The sequence below is a fragment of the Budorcas taxicolor genome, chromosome 23 (assembly GCF_023091745.1).
Source record: "Budorcas taxicolor isolate Tak-1 chromosome 23, Takin1.1, whole genome shotgun sequence".
NCBI lineage: Eukaryota > Metazoa > Chordata > Mammalia > Artiodactyla > Bovidae > Budorcas > Budorcas taxicolor.
In genome coordinates, this window is record NC_068932.1 from 16,309,590 (window position 1) to 16,330,889 (window position 21,300).

Consider the following 21,300-nt stretch of genomic DNA (forward strand, 5'->3'; position numbering starts at 1 on the left):
TCTCCACACCCTCTCCACCATTTATTGCTTGTAGACTTTTGGATCGCAGCCATTCTGACTGGCATTAAATGATACCTCATTGTGGTCTTGATTTGCATTTCTCTGATAATGACTGATGTTGAGCATCTTTTCATGTGTTTGTTAGCCATCTGTATGTCTTCTTTCGAGACATGTCTGTTTAGGTCTTTGGCCCATTTTTTGATTGGGTCGTTTATTTTTCTGGAGTTCAGCTGCAGGAGTTGCTTGCATATTTTTAAGATTAGTTGTTTGTCAGTTGCTTGATTTGCTATTATTTTCTCCCATTCTGAAGGCTGTCTTTTCACCTTGCTTATAGTTTCCTTTGTTGTGCAGAAGCTTTTAATTTTAATTAGATCCCATTTGTTTATTTTTGCTTTTATTTCCAGTATTCTGGGAGGTGGGTCCTAGAAGATCCTACTGTGATTTATGTTGGAGAGTGTTTTGCCTATGTTTTTCTCTAGGAGTTTTATAGTTTCAGGTCTTATGTTTAGATCTTTAATCCATTTTGAGTTTATTTTTGTGTATGGTGTTAGAAAGTGTTCTAGTTTCATTCTTTTACAAGTGGTTGACCAGTTTTCCCAACACCACTTTTTAAAGAGATTGTCTTTTCTCCATTGTATATTCTTGCCTCCATTGTCAAATATAAGGTATCCATAGGTGTGTGGATTTATCTCTGGGCTTTCTGTTTTGTTCCACTGATCTATCTTTCTGTCTTTGTACCAGTACCATACTGTCTTGATGACTGTAGGCTTGTAGTAGAGCCTGAAGTCAGGCAGGTGGATTCCTCTAGTTCCATTCTTCTTTCTCAAGATTGCTTTGGCTATTCGAGGTTTTTTGTATTTCCATACAAATTGTGAAATTACTTGTTCTACCTCTGTGAAAAATACCGTTGGTAGCTTGACAAGAATTGCATTGAATCTATAGATTGCTTTGGGTAGTATACTCATTTTCACTATATTGATTCTTCCAATCCATGAACACGGTATATTTCTCTGTCTATTAGTGTCCTCTTTGATTTCTTTCACCAGTGTTTTATAATTTTCTATATTTAAGTCTTTAATTTATTTAGGTAGATATATATTAAGTATTTTATTCTTTTCTTTGCAATGATGAATGGAACTGTTCCCTTACTTTCTCCCTCTATTTTCTCATTATTAGTGTATAGGAATGCAAGGGATATCTGTGTGTTGATTTTACATCCTGCAACTTTACTATATTCATTGATTAGTTCTAATAATTTTGTGGTGGAGTCTTTAGGGTTTTCTGTGTAGAGAATCATGTCATGTGCAAACAGTGAGAGTTTTACTTCTCCGTTTCCAATTTGGATTCCTTTTATTTCTTTTTCTGCTCTGATTGCTGTGGCCAAAACTTCCAAAACTATGTTGAAAATTAGTGGTGAAAGTGGTCACCCTTGTCTTGTTCCTGACTTTAGGGGAAATGCTTTTGATTTTTCACCATTGAGGATAATGTTTGTTGCAGTTTTGTCATATATAGCTTTTGTTATGTTGAGGTATGTTCCTTCTCTTCCTGCTTTCTGGAGAGTTTTTATCATAAGTGGATGTTGAATTTTTTCAAAGGCTTTCTCTGCTTCTATTGAGAAAATCATATGGTTTTTATGTTTCAATTTGTTAATTTGGTGTGTTATATTGATTGATTTGTGGATATTACAGAATCCTTGCATCCCTGTGATAAAGCCCACTTGGTCATGGTGTATGATCTTTTTAATATGTTGTTGGATTCTGTTTGCCAAAATTTTGTTAAAGATTTTTGCATCTATGTTCATCAGTGATATTGGTCTGTAGTTTTCTTTTTTTGTGGCATCTTTGTCAGGTTTTGGTATTAGGGTGATGGTGGCCTCAGAGAATGAGTTTGGAAGTTTACCTTCCTCTGCAACTTTCTGGAAGAGGTTGAGTAGGATAGGTGTTAGTTCTCTAAATTTTTGGTAGAATTCAGCTGTGAAGCCATCTGGACCTGGGCTTTTGTTTGCTGGAAGATTTCTGATTACAGTTTCAATGTCCATGCTTGTGATGGGTCTGTTAAGATTTTCTATTTCTTCCTGGTTCAGTTTTGGAAAGTTATACTTTTTGAAGAATTTGCCATTTCTTCCAAGTTGTCCATTGTATTGGCATATAATGGCTGATAGTAGTCTCTTATGATCCTTTGTATTTCTGTGTTGTCTGTTGCGATCTGTCCATTTTCATTTCTAATTTTATTGATTTGATTTTTCTCCCTTTGTTTCTTGATGAGTCTGGCTAATGGTTTGTCAATGTTATGTATCCTCTCAAAGAACCAGATTTTGGCTTTGTTGGTTTTTGCTATGGTCTCTTTTGTTTTGTTTCTTTTGCATTTATTTCTGCCCTAATTTTTAAGATTTCTTTCCTTCTACTAACCTTGGGGTTCTTTGTTTCTTCCTTTTCAGGTTGCTTTAGGTGTAACATTAGGTTATTTATTTGATTTTTTTCCTGTTTCTTGAGGTATTCCTGTATTGCTATGAACCTTCCCCTTAGCACTGCATTTACAGTGTTCCACAGGTTTTGGGTTGTTGTGTTTTCACTTTCATTCATTTAATGCATATTTTGATTTATTTTTTGATTTCTTCTGTAATTTGTTGTTTATTCAGCAGCATGTTGTTCAGCCTCCATATGTTGCCATTTTTAATAGTTCTACTTCTGTAATTGAGATCTAATCTGACTGCATTGTTGTCAGAAAAAATGCTTGGAATGATTTCAATTTTTTTGAATTTACCAAGGCTAAATTTATGGCCCAGGATGTGACCTATCCTGGAGAAGGTTCTGTGTGTGCTTGAGAAAAAGGTGAAATTCATTGTTTCAGGGCTAAATATCCTATAGATATCAATTAGGTTTAACTGGTCTATTGTATCATTTAAAGTTTGTGTTTCCTTGCTAATTTTCTGTTTAGTTGATCTATCCATAGTTGTGAGTGGGGTATTAAAGTCTCCAACTATTATTGTGTTATTGTTAATTTCCCCTTTCATACTTGTTAGCATTTGTCTTACATATTGCAGTGCTCCTATCTTGGGTGCATAGATATTTATACTTGTTATATCTTCTTGGGTTGATCCTTTGATCATTATGTAGTGTCCTTCTTTTTCTCTTTTCACAGACTTTGTTTTAAAGTCTATTTTATCTGATATGAGTATTGCTACTCCTCCTTTCTTTGCGTGGAATATCTTCTTCCAGCCCTTCACTTTCAGTCCGTATGTGTCCCCTGTTTTGAGGTGGATCTCTTGTAGACAACATATATAGAGGTCTTGTTTTTGTATTCATTAACCCAGTCTTTTTTGGTTGGGGCATTCAGCACATTAACGTTTAAGGTAATTATTGATAAGTAAGATTCCATTGCCATTTAATTTTTGTTTTAGGTTTGAGTTTATAAACCCTTTTTGTGTTTCCTGTCTAGAGAAGATCTTTAGCATTTGTTGGAGAGTGGTTTGATGATGCCGAATTCTCTCAGCTTTTGCTTGTCTGTAAAGCTTTTGATTTCTCCTTCATATTTGAATGAGATCCTTGCTGGGTACAGAAATCTGGGCTGAAGGTTACTTTCTTTCATCACTTTAAGTATGTCCTGCCATTCGCTCCTGGCCTGAAGAGTTTCTATTGAAAGATCAGCTGTTATCTTATGGGAATCCCCTTGTGTGTTACTTGTTGTTTTTCCCTTGCTGCATTTAATATTTGTTCTTTGTGTTTGATCTTTGTTAATTTGATTAATATGTGTCTTGGGGAGTTTTGAGTTGGGTTTACCTTATTGGGACTCTCTGGTTTTCTTGGACTTGGGTGATTATTTCTTTCCCCATTTTAGGGAAGCTTTCAACTATTATCTCCTCAAGCATTTTCTCATGGTCTTTCTTTTTGTCTCCTTCTTCTGGAACTCCTATGATTCGAATGTTGGGGTGTTTAACATTATCCCAGAGATCTCTGAGATTGCCCTCATTTCTTTTAATTCATTTTTATTTTTTCCTCTCTGATTCATTTATTTCTACCATTCTATGTTCTACCTCACTTATGCCAAATTCTGCCTCTGTTATTCTCCTTGTTCCCTCCAGACTATTTTTGATCTCATCTATTGCATTATTCATTATACATTGAGTCTTTTTTATTTCTTCTAGGTCCTTGTTAAACCTTTCTTGCATCTTCTCAATCCTTGTCTCGAGGCTATTTATCTGTGATTCCATATTGATTTCAAGATTTTGGATCATTTTCACTATCATTATTCTGAGTTCTTTATCAGGTAGGTTCCCTATCTCTTCCTCTTTTGTTTGGGTTGGTGGGCATTTATCCTGTTCCTTTACCTGCTGAGTATTCCTCTGTCTCTTCATCTTATTTATATTGTTATGTTTGGGGTGGCCTTTCTGTATTCTGGCAGTTTGTGGAGTTCTCTTTATTGTGAAGTTTCCTGGCTGTGGGTGGGGTTGTACAGGTGGCTTGTCAAGGTTTCTGGTTAGGGAACCTTGTGTCGGTGTTCTGGTGGGTGGAGCTGGATTTCTTCTCTCTGGAGTGCAATGAAGTGTCCATTAATGAGTTAAGAGATGTCAATCGGTTTGGAGTGACTTTTGGCAGCCTGCATATTGAAACTCAAGGCTGTGTTCGTGTGTTGCTGGAGAATTTGTGTGATATGTGTTGCTCTAGAACTTGTTGGCCCTTGGGTGGTGCTTGGTTTCAATGAAGATATGGAGGCATTTGATGAGCTCCTGTCGATTAGTGTTCCCTGGAGTCACGAGTTCTCTGGTGTTCTCAGGATTTGGACTTAAGACTCCTGCTTCTGGTTTTCAGTCTTATTTTTACAGTAGTCTCAAGACTTCTCCATCTATACAGCACCGTTGATAAAACATCTCCTTCCAAAGACAATGGGCTGCTTTTCTGGGTGCCTGATGTCCTCTGCTGGCATTCAGAAGTTGTTCTCTGGAATTTACTCAGAGTTCAAACGTTCTTTTGAATTTGTTGGGGAGAAAGTGGTCTCCCCGTCCTATTCCTCCGCCATCTTAGGACTGACCCCCATAGTTCTGGAAAATTTTTCTTAAGACGCAAGAGAATTGGGTATGTTTAAATGCTAATGGAAAGGAGCCAACAAAGAAGGAGAGAATAAAGGAAAAACGAGAATGATTATTTGAGGAAGAATGCTCAAACTATCACACAATTGCACTCATCTAACATGCTAGTAAACTAATGCTCAAAACTCTCCAACCAGGCTTCAGCAATGCATAAACTGTGAACTTCCAGATATTCAAGCTGGTTTTAGAAAAGCCAGAGGAACCAGAGATTAAATTGCCAACATCTGCTGGATCATTGAAAAGGCAAAAGAGTTCTAGAAAAACATCTATTTCTGCTTTACTGACTATGCCAAAGCCTTTGACTGGGCAGATCACAATAAACCATGGAAAATTCTGAAAGAGATGGAAATACCAGACTACCTGACCTTCCTCTTGAGAAACCTGTATGCAGGTCAGGAAGCAACAGTTAGAACTGGACATGGAACAACAGACTGATTCCAAATAGGAATAGGAGTACATCAAGGCTGTATATTGTCACCCTGCCTATTTAACTTATATGCAGAGTACATCATGAGGAACACTGGGCTGGAGGAAGCACAAGCTGGAATCAAGATGCCAGGAGGAATATCCATAACCTCAGATATGCAGATGACACCACCTTTATGGCAGAAAGTGAATAAGAACTAAGAACCTCTTGATGAAAGTGAAAGAGGAAAGTGAAAAAGTTGACTTAAAGCTCAACATGCAGAACACTAAGATCATGGCATTCAGTCCCATCACTTCATGGCAAATAGATGGGGAAACAGTGGAAACAATGGCAGACTTTATTTTGGGGGGCTCCAAAATCACTACAGATGGTGATTGCAGCCATGAAATAAAAAGACGCTTACTCCTTGGAAGAAAAGTTATAACCAACCTAGACAGCATAGTAGAAAGCAGAAACATTACTTTGCTAATGAAGGTCTGTCTAGTCAAGGCTATGGTTTTTCCAGTAGTCATGTATGGAAATGAGAGTGGGACTATAAAGAAAGGTGAGCACTGAAGAAATGATGCTTTTGAATTCTGTTGTTGGAGAAGACTCTTGAGAGCCCCTTGGACAGCAAGGAGATCAAACCAGTCCATCCCAAAGGAGATCAGTCCTGGGTGTTCATTGGAAGGTCTGATGTAGAAGCTGAAACTCCAGTAATTTGGCCACTTGATCCAATGAACTGACTCATTCGAAAAGACCCTGATGCTGGGAAAGATTGAAGGCAGAAGGAGAAGGGGATGACAGAGGATGAAATAGTTGGATGGCTTCACTGACTCAATGGACATTAGATTGAGTGGACTCTGATAGTTGGTGATGGACAGGGAGGCCTGGCGTGCTGCAGTCCATGGGGTCACAAAGAGTCAAACATGAATGAACAACTGAACTAAACTGAACTGATTGAGTTGGTGACAATATTACCCTGAGGGGTTGCATGGTCTTCCAGAAGGGATCAGTAGCTCAAATGCAGGTAGCGAGGAAGAAAACTGTTGCATTAGACTTTTGACAAGTGAAACAGATAGGGAGGTGCTTACTGATTGAGTGGTAAAAGTAATAAAACATACACTGGAAAATAAGGATTGGATGGAAGAGTAGCCTAATGAACAGGCAATGTACTAACAATGTATTGAGAATCCTTTGGGAGTCTAAGCACTGTTATATTTATTAAAATGTATCTACAAACTAAAAGGAAGGAAGCATGTGGTCAGAGGGTGAAATACCTGAGACATGACTGTGTAATAATGTAGACAATTAGGCAATCTATGCATCTACTGCTGTGATAGTTGAAACCTAAGAGTCTTAATGAGGAGTATAGATGAAATACCTCTTACCTTGGGAATAAGATATTCTCTGAATTCAATGTCCTGAGTTGCTGCATGGGGTAGGTTGTTGGGGACAAGGTCAATGTATCTCTGGATCTCGTGGATCACAGCATCTGTGTAGGGCATGCGGCTCCTGTCCTGCATGCAGGGACTCCGGTTTCTGCCAACCACACGGTTAATTTCTTCCTGGACTTTAGCTGGAAGGTAGAAATCAGAATTTATGTCAAGTGATAAAGATATTTTTTATCTTCTTAATCATGATTACATTGTGGTAGAATATGGAGAGAAGGAAATATTACACGTGTTTCCCTACAGGGGAAAAGACGAAAAAGAATTTCAGTGTCATGGGCAAATTGGATTTTCATTAGAGACTTAAATACACCTACATATAAAACACAGTTACATCATGAAATTCATTTCTTAATTCTGATTCTCTCCTTTGTGTATTTTTTAAAATAAACTCAGGAATGTGGGATCTCAAAGGCTCACATCATGCAGTTTAACCATTTTGTTTATGTCAGTTTTATTTTATAAAAGTTCTAAGAGAGTAGAAGTACTCCATGCAGTAAATACTTAATAAATGGACGAACTGAACAAGATGCTTTGTTGACTCAACACATAGGAATAATAAGTTAAGGGAGAATATCCAAGATGACAGAGTAGAAAGACTCTGAGATCATCTCCTCCCACAAGCATTACAAAATGATTAATACAATAATTTACAGAGCGACTATCAATAAGAACAACCTGAAGTCTAAGAGGAAAGTTCTTCAACAACTAAAGACATAAAGATGGAATCACGAGATGCATAGGAGAAGCAGAAACATAGCATAGTTAAGACCGTACCCCCAGATAGGAGACCCATGAACAGGATAATTACAATTACAGAGGTTCTTCCTGAGGAGTGGGGGGTCTGAACCCATCACTGGGCTCCCTAACCCAGGAGTGCTGAACCAGGAAGATGAGCCCCCAGAGACCTTGGCTTTGCAGGCCAACAGGGCTTATTTCAGATGGTCTAGTGAGCTGAGGGAAGTAGAGACTCCACTCTTAAAGAGCATATACAAAATCTCACCCACTCTGGGACCCAGAAGCAGGAGCACTAATTTGAAAGGAGCCTGGATCAGACCCATTTATTGATCTTGCACAGCCTCCCAGAGAGGCACAGGGAAGTTATGGCTTACCTCTGGAACACATATGCTGGTAGCAGCTACTTTGGAGAGCTCATCCCAACACATGGACATGGATGATAGTAAGTGCATTTTCAGAATCTTCCCTGTGGCTTATTAGTGCCAGAACTTGGCCCTTCTGATCAGCCAGTTATCACCCGTTCTTGGATATGGGAGGCCAAGCAGCTAGCTAGGCTGGGACATAGTCCTACCCACCAGCATGCCACATACTATAACAGCCCTGAGCCCCAGCTGCCCCTGGACCCAACTCCTCTCACCCGTTGGGAGACACCAACCCCAGGTCCCCCTGGGCCCCCATGTAGATAACAGGCATGCCAACTGCAACTCCAGGACCCCTAGGGTCCTACAGCCAGAGAACACAGGATCTGGCTCCCCCCACCAAGATACCCAAGACCCTGCAGCCAGAGAAGCCAGGATGTGGTCTCATACACCAGAAGGCAGGTACTATCCTCAAGACTCCTGGGGCCTGATCCACCAACCAGCAGGCCAACCCTAGCCCCAGGACCACAGCAGTCCTGCAGCCAACCATGTCAAGATCCAGCCTACTCAACAGCAGGCCAGTGTCACTAGAAGACATCTTGGGCCCCAGGCTCACCCAACAGCAAACTAACACCCAGTTCTAGGAAACCCAGAACTCTCTGCCAGCCATCTCAGGAAGAGGCCCTGACCCAGCTCTAACCACCAGAGGGCCAGCACTAGACAGGACCCCATGGGGTTTCATAACCAGCTGCCACATGACCCAGCCCACCCACCATCACCCAGCAGCTACTCCACAAGTAAAATGTATTGAATACAAATGGAAGAAAAAGAAAGTTGAGGAAACAATTCTTACACAAAATAGACTTTAAAACAAAGACTGTATGGAACAAGAGAAAAAAGGACATTACATAATGATGAAAGAATCAATCCAACAAAAAGATATAACAATTATAAATCTATATGCATATAGATTTATAATAGTGCTAAGTTGTTTCAGTCATGTCTGACTCTTTGCGATCCTTTGGACCATAGCCCACCAGGCTCCTCTGTCCATGAGATTCTCCAGGGAAGAATAGTGGAGTGGGTTGACATGCTGTCCTCCAGGGGATCTTCTCAACTCAGGGAATGAACCCACATCTCTTATGTCTCACACACACGTTAGCAGATGAGTTCTTTACCACTAGCGCCCCCTGGTAAGCCCGAAAATACATATACATATAACTGGTTCACTTCGTTGACAGCAAAAACTAGTACAACATTGGAAAACAATTAAACTCAAAAAACTAAAAATAATAGGTCTTAATAGATCAAAGCACAAAGCATGATAGAGTAAAGGAAATATTCTCTTAGATGAGGACTGAATAAAGAAAAAAATGAGGATGAGAAATTACATTTTTAGGAATTTTTTTTTTGGCCAAAAGGGTGTATTTGAACAGAATTTTTGTGTATAACTTTGTAGTCTAAAGAGTGAGGTTTTTTGATGAAGAAAGATTGTGATTTTGTTCAGTCAATCCTTCCATTGCAAATGCACCTGAGTAGAATTAACTTTTGACAAAAGTACATTTATCTGGACTTGGAAGGGTTATCAAGCAATATCATTGTAGAGAAGATTCTTAACCATCTGAGCCACCATGGAAGCCCTACTGCACCTGACCTGATGCAAATCAAGGATACTCCACCACAGTAGGGAGGACAGTGATCTATGCCCTCCATAACTCTGCTGCTGCTAAGTCACTTCAGTCGTGTCCAACGCTGTGTGTCCCCATAGACGGCAGCCCACCAGGCTCCCCCATCCCTGGGATTCTCCAGGTAAGAACACTGGAGTGGGTTGCCATTTCCTTCTCCAATGCATGAAAGGGAAAAGTGAAAGTGAGGTTGCTCAGTTGTCTCCGACTCTTAATGACCCCATGGACTGAAGCCTACCAGGCTCCTCCATCCATGGGATTTTCCAGGCAAGAGTACTGGAGTGGGGTGCCATTGCCTTTTCCGCCATAACTCTGCTACTGGTTAAATATTTCATTCTCCTGTTTTACTATACTCTAATTTGAATGCAATTCATACAATGATAGAAAGATGTACTAAGGATGGAAATTTTTCTTGTCCATCTTCTAGGCAGATGAAGAGTAGAAAAGTCATCAACGTTGCCTGCCAATTTCTAACCAGAATTTCATCCTATCCATCATCTCTGATACTACCTGTGACCTCCGGGTGCTTCAGCAGGAGCAGCAGTCCATATCTCAGAGTGATGCTTGTTGTCTCTATTCCAGCAGTAAACACATCCCATACAGTGGTGATCAAGTTATCCATGGTAAACTCAGACTGTTTATTGTGTTTCTCCTAGCAATGATGTATTAGGATTACTTAATAAGTAAAAGCAGCTTACAATAATTCCATATAACAACATAACATAATTGTTTAAGTTTACGAATTTGACAAATTAAACCAAACATTAAAATATGCTATTGATGATGGTAAAGCTAGATCAGCTGTTAGAATTTCTTCAATTAAAATATAACCAGAGTTAAACTTCTAACAAGTCCTTTCTGATTCCTCACTTTCTCACCCAATGGAGTAAATCAGTTCTTCAGTAATTTCTTTCTAATCTGACCCTTATCAAATCATCACTGCTACTCACCATCGGATGTTCAGGCATCTATTGTCTATATCATCATATCTGAATTTCTCACTCAGACCTTCAGAACCACCTATCCTCAAACTGAAACACTATTCCCAAATTCATCAGTCATTAAACCCACGACAGTTCCTCGGTTACTATCAAGACAATCTCTTTAAAACTTCCACACACTTCATCACTGCACTTATCTTTCCCTGAACCAATTTTGTCATCTCTGCTAATCCTCAAAACCTACTTCATCTGTTTCCTACTGTCCTTCCAAGAGTAAGCCTTTCTAGATGCGCATCCATTTCTGCCTTCTCTCATTTCTTACATCACCCATTCATGGAATTTATTTAATGAAAGAGAATATACTATCTTATCACTTATCTTGAATGTGTGTGTGTGTTTCAATCTGTTCTCAAATAAAGAACCAGCTTTAACATAGTAAATATACAAACTTCCAAGCAATTTTCAGTAACAATGCAGAAATAATTCAAGACAACCAGTATGGTTTGCACAACAATAAGTTGCACAAGCAATGCATATATCTTTAAGAAGGAGCATTTGTTTTAATAAACTGATTCCACTAAGAATAACAAAGCTATTCCATGCATCACATCACTCCACATACAAAGATGAAGGAGTAAATCTGAGTCCCCTTTTACCTTTTCCATTTTAATCAGGAAGTAATCAATAAAGTCTTGAGGGTTATTGAGGTCCAAGGATTCTTGGTGTTCCTTTATTTTCTCCAAAATAAACTTTCTTTGCTCAGTCATGTTTTTAAATAATGTGTTATGACTCCCTGGGAGATAATGTAGTAAAGAGGGGAAAGCATTGTAGAGCTGAAAAAGAAAAGAAATAGTCAATTCATTCAGCAAACATTTACAAGCCCATATTATGGTGCAGGCATATTGCTATTAAATGAGTAAATACAGACGAGTAAGATATGCTCCTTGCACTAGAACCCATTTAGGATTTGAAGGAGAGGGAACTGATGAAATGGCCTGAGTGACAGTATGCACAAATTAACAACTAATTTCAAAACCATGCGAATTATTTTCCTAACCATAACTCTGAAGAAGTTCAGGCTCATACCACATCTTTCCAAATGAGGGTACTGAGGGTCAGAAAGGTTAGTCAACCAGTCTAAGTCACAAAACTAGTGACAGAGGTAGTGACAGTGTTTATCCCATTTTACACTACACACATGTCTACAGACAGTCACCTAAACAGCGTCCAGGGATCATACACTTTTTCTACATTTATTTTTATGAAAACATATTAACAGTTGACACATATTATATTAGTTTCAGGTGTACAAAATGGTGATTGACCATTTACATTCATTACAAATTGATCACCATGATAAGCCTAGGAATCATCTGTCATCATACAGTTATTGAAATGTTATTGACTCTTATTCCTTATGCTGTATGTTACATCCCCGTGACTTCTTACATTTATATCTGGTTTATACTTCTTAATCCCTTTCACCTATTTCATTCATCCCTTTACTTTTTCCTCTCTGAGGACAACAGTTTCTTCTCTGTATCTATGAATTTGTTTCTGCTTTATTTGATTGTTTTAACTTTTAGATTCTAAATATGAAGTAAATCATATAATATTTGTCATTGTCTGCCTGACATTCTTCCCTTAGTATAATATCTTCTAGGACTATCCATGCTGTATAAATGACACAATCTCATGCTTTTATATGGCTGGGTAATATTTCAGTGTGTTTGTGTGTGTGTATATATATATATCACTTCTTCTTTATCCTTTCATCTATCAATGGACACTTAGGGGATTTCAATGTCTTACCTGTCAACAGTGCTACAATGAATATAAGGGTGCATATATCTTTTTGAGTAAGTTTTTTTCTTCAGATAAATACCCAGAAGTTTTCTAGAGAGAAGTACCCAGTTAAGTCCCAGATCTTATAGGAGATCTATTTTTAACATTTTGAGGAACCTCTATACTGTGTGCCATAGTGACCATTGCAATTTACTTTCTTACCAACAGTGCATGAGTGTTCCTTTATCTCTACATCCTCCCAACACTAATTATTTCTTTTCTTTCTTATAATAGCCATTCTGACTGGTGTGAAGTAAAATCTTTCAGTGTTTTTATTTGTATTTCCTGATAATTAGTGTTCTGACCATCTTTCCATGTGCCTATTGGCCAACTGTTTGTCTTCATTGGAAAAATACCTATTTTAACCTTCTGTCCATTTTTTAATTAGGGTTTTCTTTTGGTTGTTGAAGTGTACGAGTTCTTTGTGTATTTTGAACACTAACTTCTTGTCAGATACATCATTTGCAAATATATTCTACTCAGCAGGCAGGCATTTTGTTTTGTTGATAGTTACCTTCACTGTGCAAAAGCTTTTACATTTGATTAGGTCACATTCCTTTATTTTTGCTTTTGTTTCCCTTGCGTAAAAATGCATAACCAAAAAAAGATCAACAAGATTAATGTCAAAGAGTGCACATCTATGATTACTTCTAGAATTTTTATAGTTCTGGTTCTTACATTTAAATCCTTAATCCCTTTTGAATTTATTTTTATATGTGGTGTGATAAAGCCATCCAGTTTAATTCTTTTGTATGTAACTGTCCAGTTTTCCCAATACCATTGATTGAAGAGGGTGTCTTTTCTACATTCTGTATTCTAGCTTCTTTTGTTGTATATTAATTACCTACTAAGTGTGGGTTATATCTAAGCTGTCTCTTCAGTTCCATTGATTATGTCTGCTTTTGTCCCAGTACCACACTTCTTTTTCTTTGCTTGCTGTGGCTGGAACTTCCAGTACTATGCTGAATAAAAGTGGGGAGAGTGGGCATCCTTGTGTTGTTCCTGATTTGAGAGGAAATACTTTCAAGTTTTCACCATTGAGAATGATGGGAACTTTATTATATTCAGGTATGTTCCCTCTCTATTCACTCTGGAGTTTTTATCATAATGGATGTTGAATTCAGTCCAAAAGTTTTCTTGCAAAACTTAAAAAATCATATGATTTATTCTTCATTTTTAATGTGATGTATCACATAGGTTGATTTGCAGACACTGAACTGCCGGGAGCCAACACAGGAGATCCCACCCACGACAAGGTCATGTGGAAGAGACCTGATGGGCAAGGCAGATCAGGACTCGAAGGACCCCCTGGACCTGCTCAGCACCTACACCCAAACCAGAATCTGTCTGTCTTACTATTTTATGCCTTTCACCAACTCCTCTGACATTAATGGGGGGGCTATCCCCTACCACCTCTCTCTAAAGGAAATCAACTTAGATCTCTAGTTAATAAGTCTCCTGGGCATAATTGGAGTGTTTCAATTCAAACCCCTCTGATGGCTTTCTAACTTGCCTGACAGGTTTATCCGGACTTTTACAACCATGCCTGTGATTGTTCACAGCTTCCCAACCACGAGAGGCATGGGAAGCTTAAAACATTTTAAAAATATAGAGCCTTTTGAGGAGTTAAAAATTATTAGAATAGTACTGGTGGAGGGTTTCATTGTTGAACCAATGCTTGCTGCTAAGTTTTCATATCTTTCATTTTGTACCTGGGAGTGCATTAATTAATATAGTTGATATATAGAAATATAAGTAGTAGCCTTGGTATTAACAACATTAAACCTTGTGTTAATAAATTCTTTGTTTGTTATACCCCACTGCACCTTTGCCCTATAGGAATGCAACTTTCTCTAGTGCTTTCAGAGAATGGCGCTAGACTTTAGAAAAATCACCTTTAGAGAAAATAAGTTTTTTGCTTGATTAACCTTTATCACAAGAAAGAGTCATAAAATGTTATCAGGCCTCCTAGCAGAAGATGATGTAAATCACCTAAGACCTTTGTAAATGGAAAGGTATGCAGAAAGAAAGCCTGGTCTTGATAAGGGTCAGGACTGCTGACCCTGCATGACTTTGCATCTTCCATTATTCTCTATGTACAACTTAAGGTATAAAAGCTCCTTTTGAAAATAAAGTTGCGGGCCTGGTCTCCCCGTGTCATTCTTTCCTTCTCTCTCTCTCTTTCTCTTTCCTTTTCAGGTTGATCCCCTGGAGTGCAGAGGCTCTCTGAGTTCACTTTCCTGCCCAGGCTTCTAAGACCCTCTTGAGAAGGTGCTCTGCACCTTCGCCACATCGAGAGGGTGCCTGAGGCCTTCGTGAACAGAGCAAGTCCCATGCAGGGGCTTTATTGGCTTTCTTTTTAAACCAAGGAATACCAACCTCTTCCTCTCCTCTACTTTCTTAACTGCAACATTCTCTCTCTCTCTCTGTCACCGACGCCATCTCTCTTGAGGGTACTCTTGGATCCTGCTGGGGCTGGACCCCAGCACTGAACCATCTTTGCATCCGCACAATAAATTTGGCTCATTTATAGATTATAACATGTTAATGTATTGCTGATTTCAGTTTCATGCAAAGATGGGCACAATAAAGGAGAGAAATAGTATGGATGCAACAGAAACAGAAGATATTAAGAAGAGGTGACAACAATAAACAGAAGAACTATTAAAAAAAAAAAGTCTTAATGACCCAAATAACGATGACAGTGTGCTAACTCACAAAGCGCCAGACATCTTGAAATGTGAAGTTAAGTGAGCCTTAGGAAGAATCACTACAAACAAAATGAGTGGAACGATGGAATTCCAGTTGAGCAATTTCAAATCCTAAAATATGATGCTGTGAAAGTGCTGCACTCAATACACTAGCAAATTTTGAAAACTCAGCAGTAGCCACAGGACTGGAAAAGGTCTGTTTCATTCCAGTCCGAAAGAAAAGCATTACCAAAGAATGTTCAAACTACCACACATTTGCACTCATCTCACATACTACAAAGTAATGCTCAAAATTCTCCAAGTAAGTCTTCAACAGTATGTGAACTGGGAAACTCCAGATGCTCAAGCTGGATTTAGAAAAGGCATAGGAACCAGAGATTAAATTGCCAACATCTGTTGGATCATTGAAAAAGCAAGAGAGTTCCAGAAAAACATATACTTCTTCACTGACTACACCAAAGCCTTTTACTCTGTGGATCACAACAAACTGGAAAATTCTTCAAGAAATGGGAATACCAGACCACCTGACCTGCCTCCTGAGAAACCTGTAGGCAGGTCAAGAATCAACAGTTAGAATTGGACATGGAACAAAGGACTGGTTCCAAATCAGGAAAAGAGTACCTCAAGGCTGTATGTCACCCTACTAATTTAACTTATATGCAGAGTATATCATGGGACTTTCTGGGCTGAATGAAGCACAAGCTGGAATCAAGATTGCCTGGAGAAATAGCAATAACCTCAGATATACAGATGACACCACCCTGATGTCAGGAAGCAAAGAAGAACTAAAGAGCCTCTTAATGGAAGTGAAAGAGAAGAGTGAAAATGCAACTTAAAACTCAACATTCAAAAAACAAAGATCATGGCATCCGGTCCCACCACTTCATGGCAAATAGATGGGGAAGCAATGGAAACAGTGACAGACTATTTTATTGGGCTCTAAAATCACTGAAGATGGTGACTGCAGCCATGAAATTAAAAGACACTTGCTCCTTGGAAGAAAAAAGATGACCAACCTAGACAGCATATTAAAAAGCAGAGATGTTATTTGCTGACAAACGTCCATCCAGTCAAAGCTATGGTTTTTCCACTAGTCATGTATGGATGTGAGAGTTGGCAAAGAAAGCTGAGCACGAAAGAACTGATGCTTTTGAACTGTGCTGTTGGAGAAGACTCTTGAGAGTCCCTTGGACTGCAAGGAGATCCAACCAGTCCATCCTAAAAGAAATCAGTCCTGAAAATTTATTGGAAGGAATGATGCTGAAGCTGAGGCTCCAATACTTTGGCCACCTGATGTGAAGACTTGACTCATTAGAAAAGACCCTGAAAAGACCCTGAAGCTGAGAAAGATTGAAGGCAGGAGGAGAAGGGGTTGACAGAGGATGAGATGGTTGGATGGCATCAGCAACTCAATGGACATGAGTTTGAACAAGATCCAGGAGTTGGTGATGGAGAGGAAATCCTGGCATGCTACAGTCCACAAAGAGTTAGACATGACTAAGCAACTGAACTGAACTGAATATTTTGTTGAGGATTTTTGCATCTAGCTTCATCAAAAGTATTGACCTTAATTATTCTCTTTTTAGTGTTTTTTTATTTTCTAATTTATGTTTAAGTGTAATGTTGGCATCATAGAAAAATTTTGAAAATGTTCATTTGGACATGTTTGGAAAGGTCAGGCATTAGTTCTTTTTTAAATATTTGGTATAATTCACTCGTGAGGCCATCTGGTCCTAGATTTTTGGTTTTGATGTGTTTTGATTTCTGGTTTTATTTCATTACTAGTGTTCAGTCTTCAGATTATCTGTTTCTTCCTGATTCAATCTTGGTATATGTGTTGATATGAATTTATCCATTTTCACTAGGTGTTCAATTTGTAGGTATATAATTATTCATTGTGGTCTCTCATAAGTCTTTGAATTTCTGTGGTATATGTTCCTCTTTCATTTCTGATTTTGTTTATTTGAGCGTTCTTTGTTTCTGATGAGTCTGGCTAGAGTTTATCCAATGTGATTATCCTTTCAAAGAACAAGCTTTTAGGTTCACTAATCTTTTCTAAAGTGGGTGACTTTATTTGGGGGGCTCCAAAATCACTACAGATGATGACTTCAGCCATGAAATTAAAAGATGCTTACTCCTTGGAAGGAAAGTTATGACCAACCTAGACAGCATATTAAAAAGCAGAGGCATTACTTTGGCGTCAAAGGTCCATCTAGTCATGGCTATGGTTTTTCTAGTGGTCATGTATGAATGTGAGAGTTGGACTATAAGGAAAGCTGAGCACTGAAAAATTGATGCTTTTGAACTGTGGTGTTGGAGAAGACTCTTATGAGTCCCTTGTACTGCAAGGAGATCCAACCAGTCCACCCTAAAGGAGATCAGTCCTGAGTGTTCATTGGAAGGACTGATGTTGAAGCTGAAACTCCAGTACTTTGGCCACCAGATGTGAATAGCTGACTCATTTGAAAAGACTCTGATGCTGGGAAAGATTGAGGGCAGGAAGAGAAGGGGACGACAGAGAATGAGATGATTGGATGGCATCACTGACTCAATGGACATGGGTTTGGATGAACTCTGGGAGTTGGTGATAGACAGGGATGCCTGGCATGCTGCGGTCCATGGGGTGGCAAAGTGTTGGACACGACTGAGCGACTGAACTGAAGTGAACTGAACTGAATATTTTCTATTGCTGTTTTAGTCTCTATTGTTTATTTAGTCTCTGATCTTTATTATTTCCTTCCTTCTGCTAACTTTGGGCTTTGTTCTTTTTTCTAGTTTGTGTTGTGTGTGTGTGTGCAGCAGTTTTATTAAAGAAAGAAAGGGAACAGAGAAAGCTTCTGACATAGACATCAGAAGAGGGACAGAGAATGCGCTCCTCAGTCTAAACAAGGGAGTTACATACTTTTTTAATTAGTTATTATTATAAATAAAAAGAATGTCTCAAGGTTGTAAAGATCTTACTAGATCCACTCCCATAATTAACATTTTAAGATAACAGGATTAGCCAGAAAGTTTTCAAGAAGGAGAAACTGTCCTCAAGCAGGATGTATTGTTGCTACATAATTCTTAGTACAGAGTTTAAACTGAGTTGTTTGTTGTGTAATCATCAGTACCAGGCTTAGAGAAAAAAACGTTTTATGTGACTAAGACTAACGAATGTAGAGGGGGGAAAGATGTTTGTCTTTTCCTCCTTCTTGAGAATTCCAGACCCCTGTCTCCACTTCATGAGCCCCAGATCCCTTTCTCCTCCTCAGGGACCTCAGACTTCTTATCATCCTGCCTAGGAATTGACTCTCTCATTCCCCCTTTTTCTTTTAGGACAATTATGTTGCCAAGAGAAAAGAACATCGTTTCCATTCTATAACTACTTCCTGCTGTTGAGAGGCATCATCCCTAAATTGTTCTCCTAACCCTCATATTGAGGGTCTCTGACCCAAGGGCCCCAAGTAATAGTTGGAGGAGGCTGTGGCACTCGTAGGAGCCTGGACAATCATTTGTAACCTAAAGGCTTTCAGACAGTTAGAAACAAACCCCTTTACAGATGTGAGGCAAAATAGTCTTTAAACCAAGTTAAAACATAATCAAAATTAAAAGTACATTATGTCCATAGTTACATCAGTCCATCTTAGGATTGCTAGCAGTCATCAGATCAAGAAGAGGTGTCACATAGGATTGTTGTGGTGAAGAGTTGAAGAAAGTCCTTTCCTTGAAGTGGAGAAACCCACCGTGGAAAGCCTTCAATTGATAAGGAGATTGAAAAGCTGAACGCTGAGTCACATGGTTAATTTTAAGGCCTCAGAGTCTATAACAATGTCTGTGTGTAAGAAGGGTCTTCCATAGATACATTCAAAGTGGGACAGACCTTCCTTTTTAGGGGCAGTTCGAGCCCTCATTAAAGCTACAGGTAGAACTTTAAACCAACTGTCTTATGTTTCCTGAGCTCACTTACACGGATGCCTCTTAATTATGTCATTAGCCTTTTCAACTTTTACTGAAGATTGGGGTCTCCAGGAACTGTGTAAGTGATAGTCTATTCATAGAGTCTTCCATGCCCCTTGAGTTACAGCAGCTTTAATGACAGAGCCGTTGTTGCTCTGAACTTTAGAGTTTAAGATCTCACTTACATCACGATGTTAGGTAGGTAGAATAGGGAAACGAAATCCAAAATGGCGGTGGCTAAAAAAACAAGGAAGGTCAAATGAAGGTCCGAGGACCAGAGTGAAGACTTCAGGTAGAAAAAACAGCACTCCTGGCTAAGCCCAATTGCATAGAGCAGGCCCAGGTGGAGGCAAAAACATATAAAAGGAAGAGCCAAAGCACTCTCTCTCTCTCTTTCTCTCCCGCGTGTGTGCACTCTTTCTCTCTCTCTCTCTCTCACTTTTTGTCTCTCTCTCTCTCTTTTTCTCTCTCTCTTTCCTTCCCCCACGCACTCCTCCACTCTCTTCTCTTCAAGTCTTTGGGTTGGTATGCCCTCACGCTTCAAGGATGGATTCTCCTGCTATCTTCTAAATAAAATAGAGCTGTAACACTGATTTGCCTAAGAGCTATAACACGGTTTGTCCAAAACCTGAGAGCTGTGACACACTGAGGGCTTTAATATCCATCGCTCCAAATCTTTGCTGTGATGAGACAAAGAACCTAGGAACATACACTCACGTAACAATGAGAAGTCAGTACAGTAAGATTTTGCCCATTAGTCAACTTATGAGCTATAGACATTAGCAAAACAATAGTAGCAATTACCCTTAAGGAATGTGGCCATAAGCTTTTTTTTAACTAAGAAACAAACTAAACTCTGATCCTATGGGCAAGCTCAAAGCAGGAGCCTGCAAGAGGGCAGTTTGAAAAGGCTTCAAAGCCTTTTGAGTCTCTGGGGGCCTAACCAGCTTGTCGATTTGGGCCTGCTGAGTTTCAGTTATAAGTTCATATAAAGCTCAGGCAAGTTCTCCATAATCCGGAATCCAAATGTGGCAGTAGCCTGTAATGCCCCCAAATCTCCTCAATTATCTTAAAGTCATATTTGGCTCATTTAGGAATTTCAGACAATAAAGTATAAGGATTAGGCACTTATTATTTGTATATCTTGAATAAGTCTCCATTTATCATTTGACATTTTTACATCCAAAATAGGAGTGTTACATGGACTATTACAGGGAGTTAATAGCCCCTTTCCTTTAAATCTTCAATGATGTGTTTTAACCCTTCCTTAACCTTGGGCTTTAGTGGGTACTGCTTTTGATGTGAAAATAGGTGAGAGTCTTTGAGCTTGATAATGACAGGAACAGCATTTTGTGTTCAACCCTCAGTTTTTCCATCAGCCCACACTTCAGGGTTTATATTTTGTTCAATTAACAGGAGAGAAAGAGCAGGCTCCATATTCATGAAAACAGAGGCCTGGAACCTTGTTCAGTATATCCCTCCCCAGAAGGGGCAAAGGATATTCTGGCACGATTAGAAACCCGACAAAATAGCACAGAGTTCTAATTGTAGTTTAAAGGACAACTGAGATAATAAGGTTTGGTGTATCCAGACAGTCCCATTACGGTAGTGGATCAGGAGGAAAGAGGACCAGCGGCTTCAGTGAGCACTGAGAAGTTTGCCCCAGTGTCCAAAAGAAGTTGACTGATTGGCTCCACACAGTTATTAATACCCAGGGTTCCTCAGGTGTAATTAGGATGGGAGCTTGTGTGGAGACCCCCAGGCACCTTCAGTCCCAATTGTCTTGAAAGTCCAACCCCTGGGACCTACACCTCGGAACAAGAGACTTTATTGACCTCTCTCCCCTTGCCTCTGTCTTTCCTCTCCTTAACCCTTCCTATCCTTCCCTGTTTTTCTAGTCCCCCAGTCCTGGAAGCAGGAATCTGGTCGAAGGGCTCTCAGCCTGAGCTGAGGATTGGAGACTGATCCCCTCCTCTTGGCAGAGAACTCAAATTCTGGTTCTGGTCTGGTCCGATTTCTGGTAGGGCTGAGTTCCAGTCCTCCCTTCTCTGGAGGCCCAGGGAAAAGTCCCATAATGCCTGGGTATCTGTAGGTGGCAGGAGACGTCTGTAAGGCCACCTCTTTCGCCTCCCCTCTCCC

The 21,300-nt window shown here is 39.4% G+C and overlaps 1 protein-coding gene across 2 annotated transcripts in view; it reads right to left on the reverse strand.

Moving 5' to 3' along the window:
- LOC128067983 (cytochrome P450 2C31-like) overlaps positions 1-21,300 on the reverse strand; it is an 83,224-nt gene that overhangs the window by 13,503 nt on the left and 48,421 nt on the right. For both annotated transcript variants that reach the window (XM_052661126.1, XM_052661125.1), the window contains exons 5-7: positions 11,323-11,499; positions 10,236-10,377; positions 6,884-7,071 (exon numbers count right to left, since the gene is read on the reverse strand). In XM_052661126.1, the coding sequence (XP_052517086.1) occupies positions 6,884-7,071; positions 10,236-10,377; positions 11,323-11,499 (507 nt within the window). The remainder of the gene's footprint in view (positions 1-6,883; positions 7,072-10,235; positions 10,378-11,322; positions 11,500-21,300) is intronic.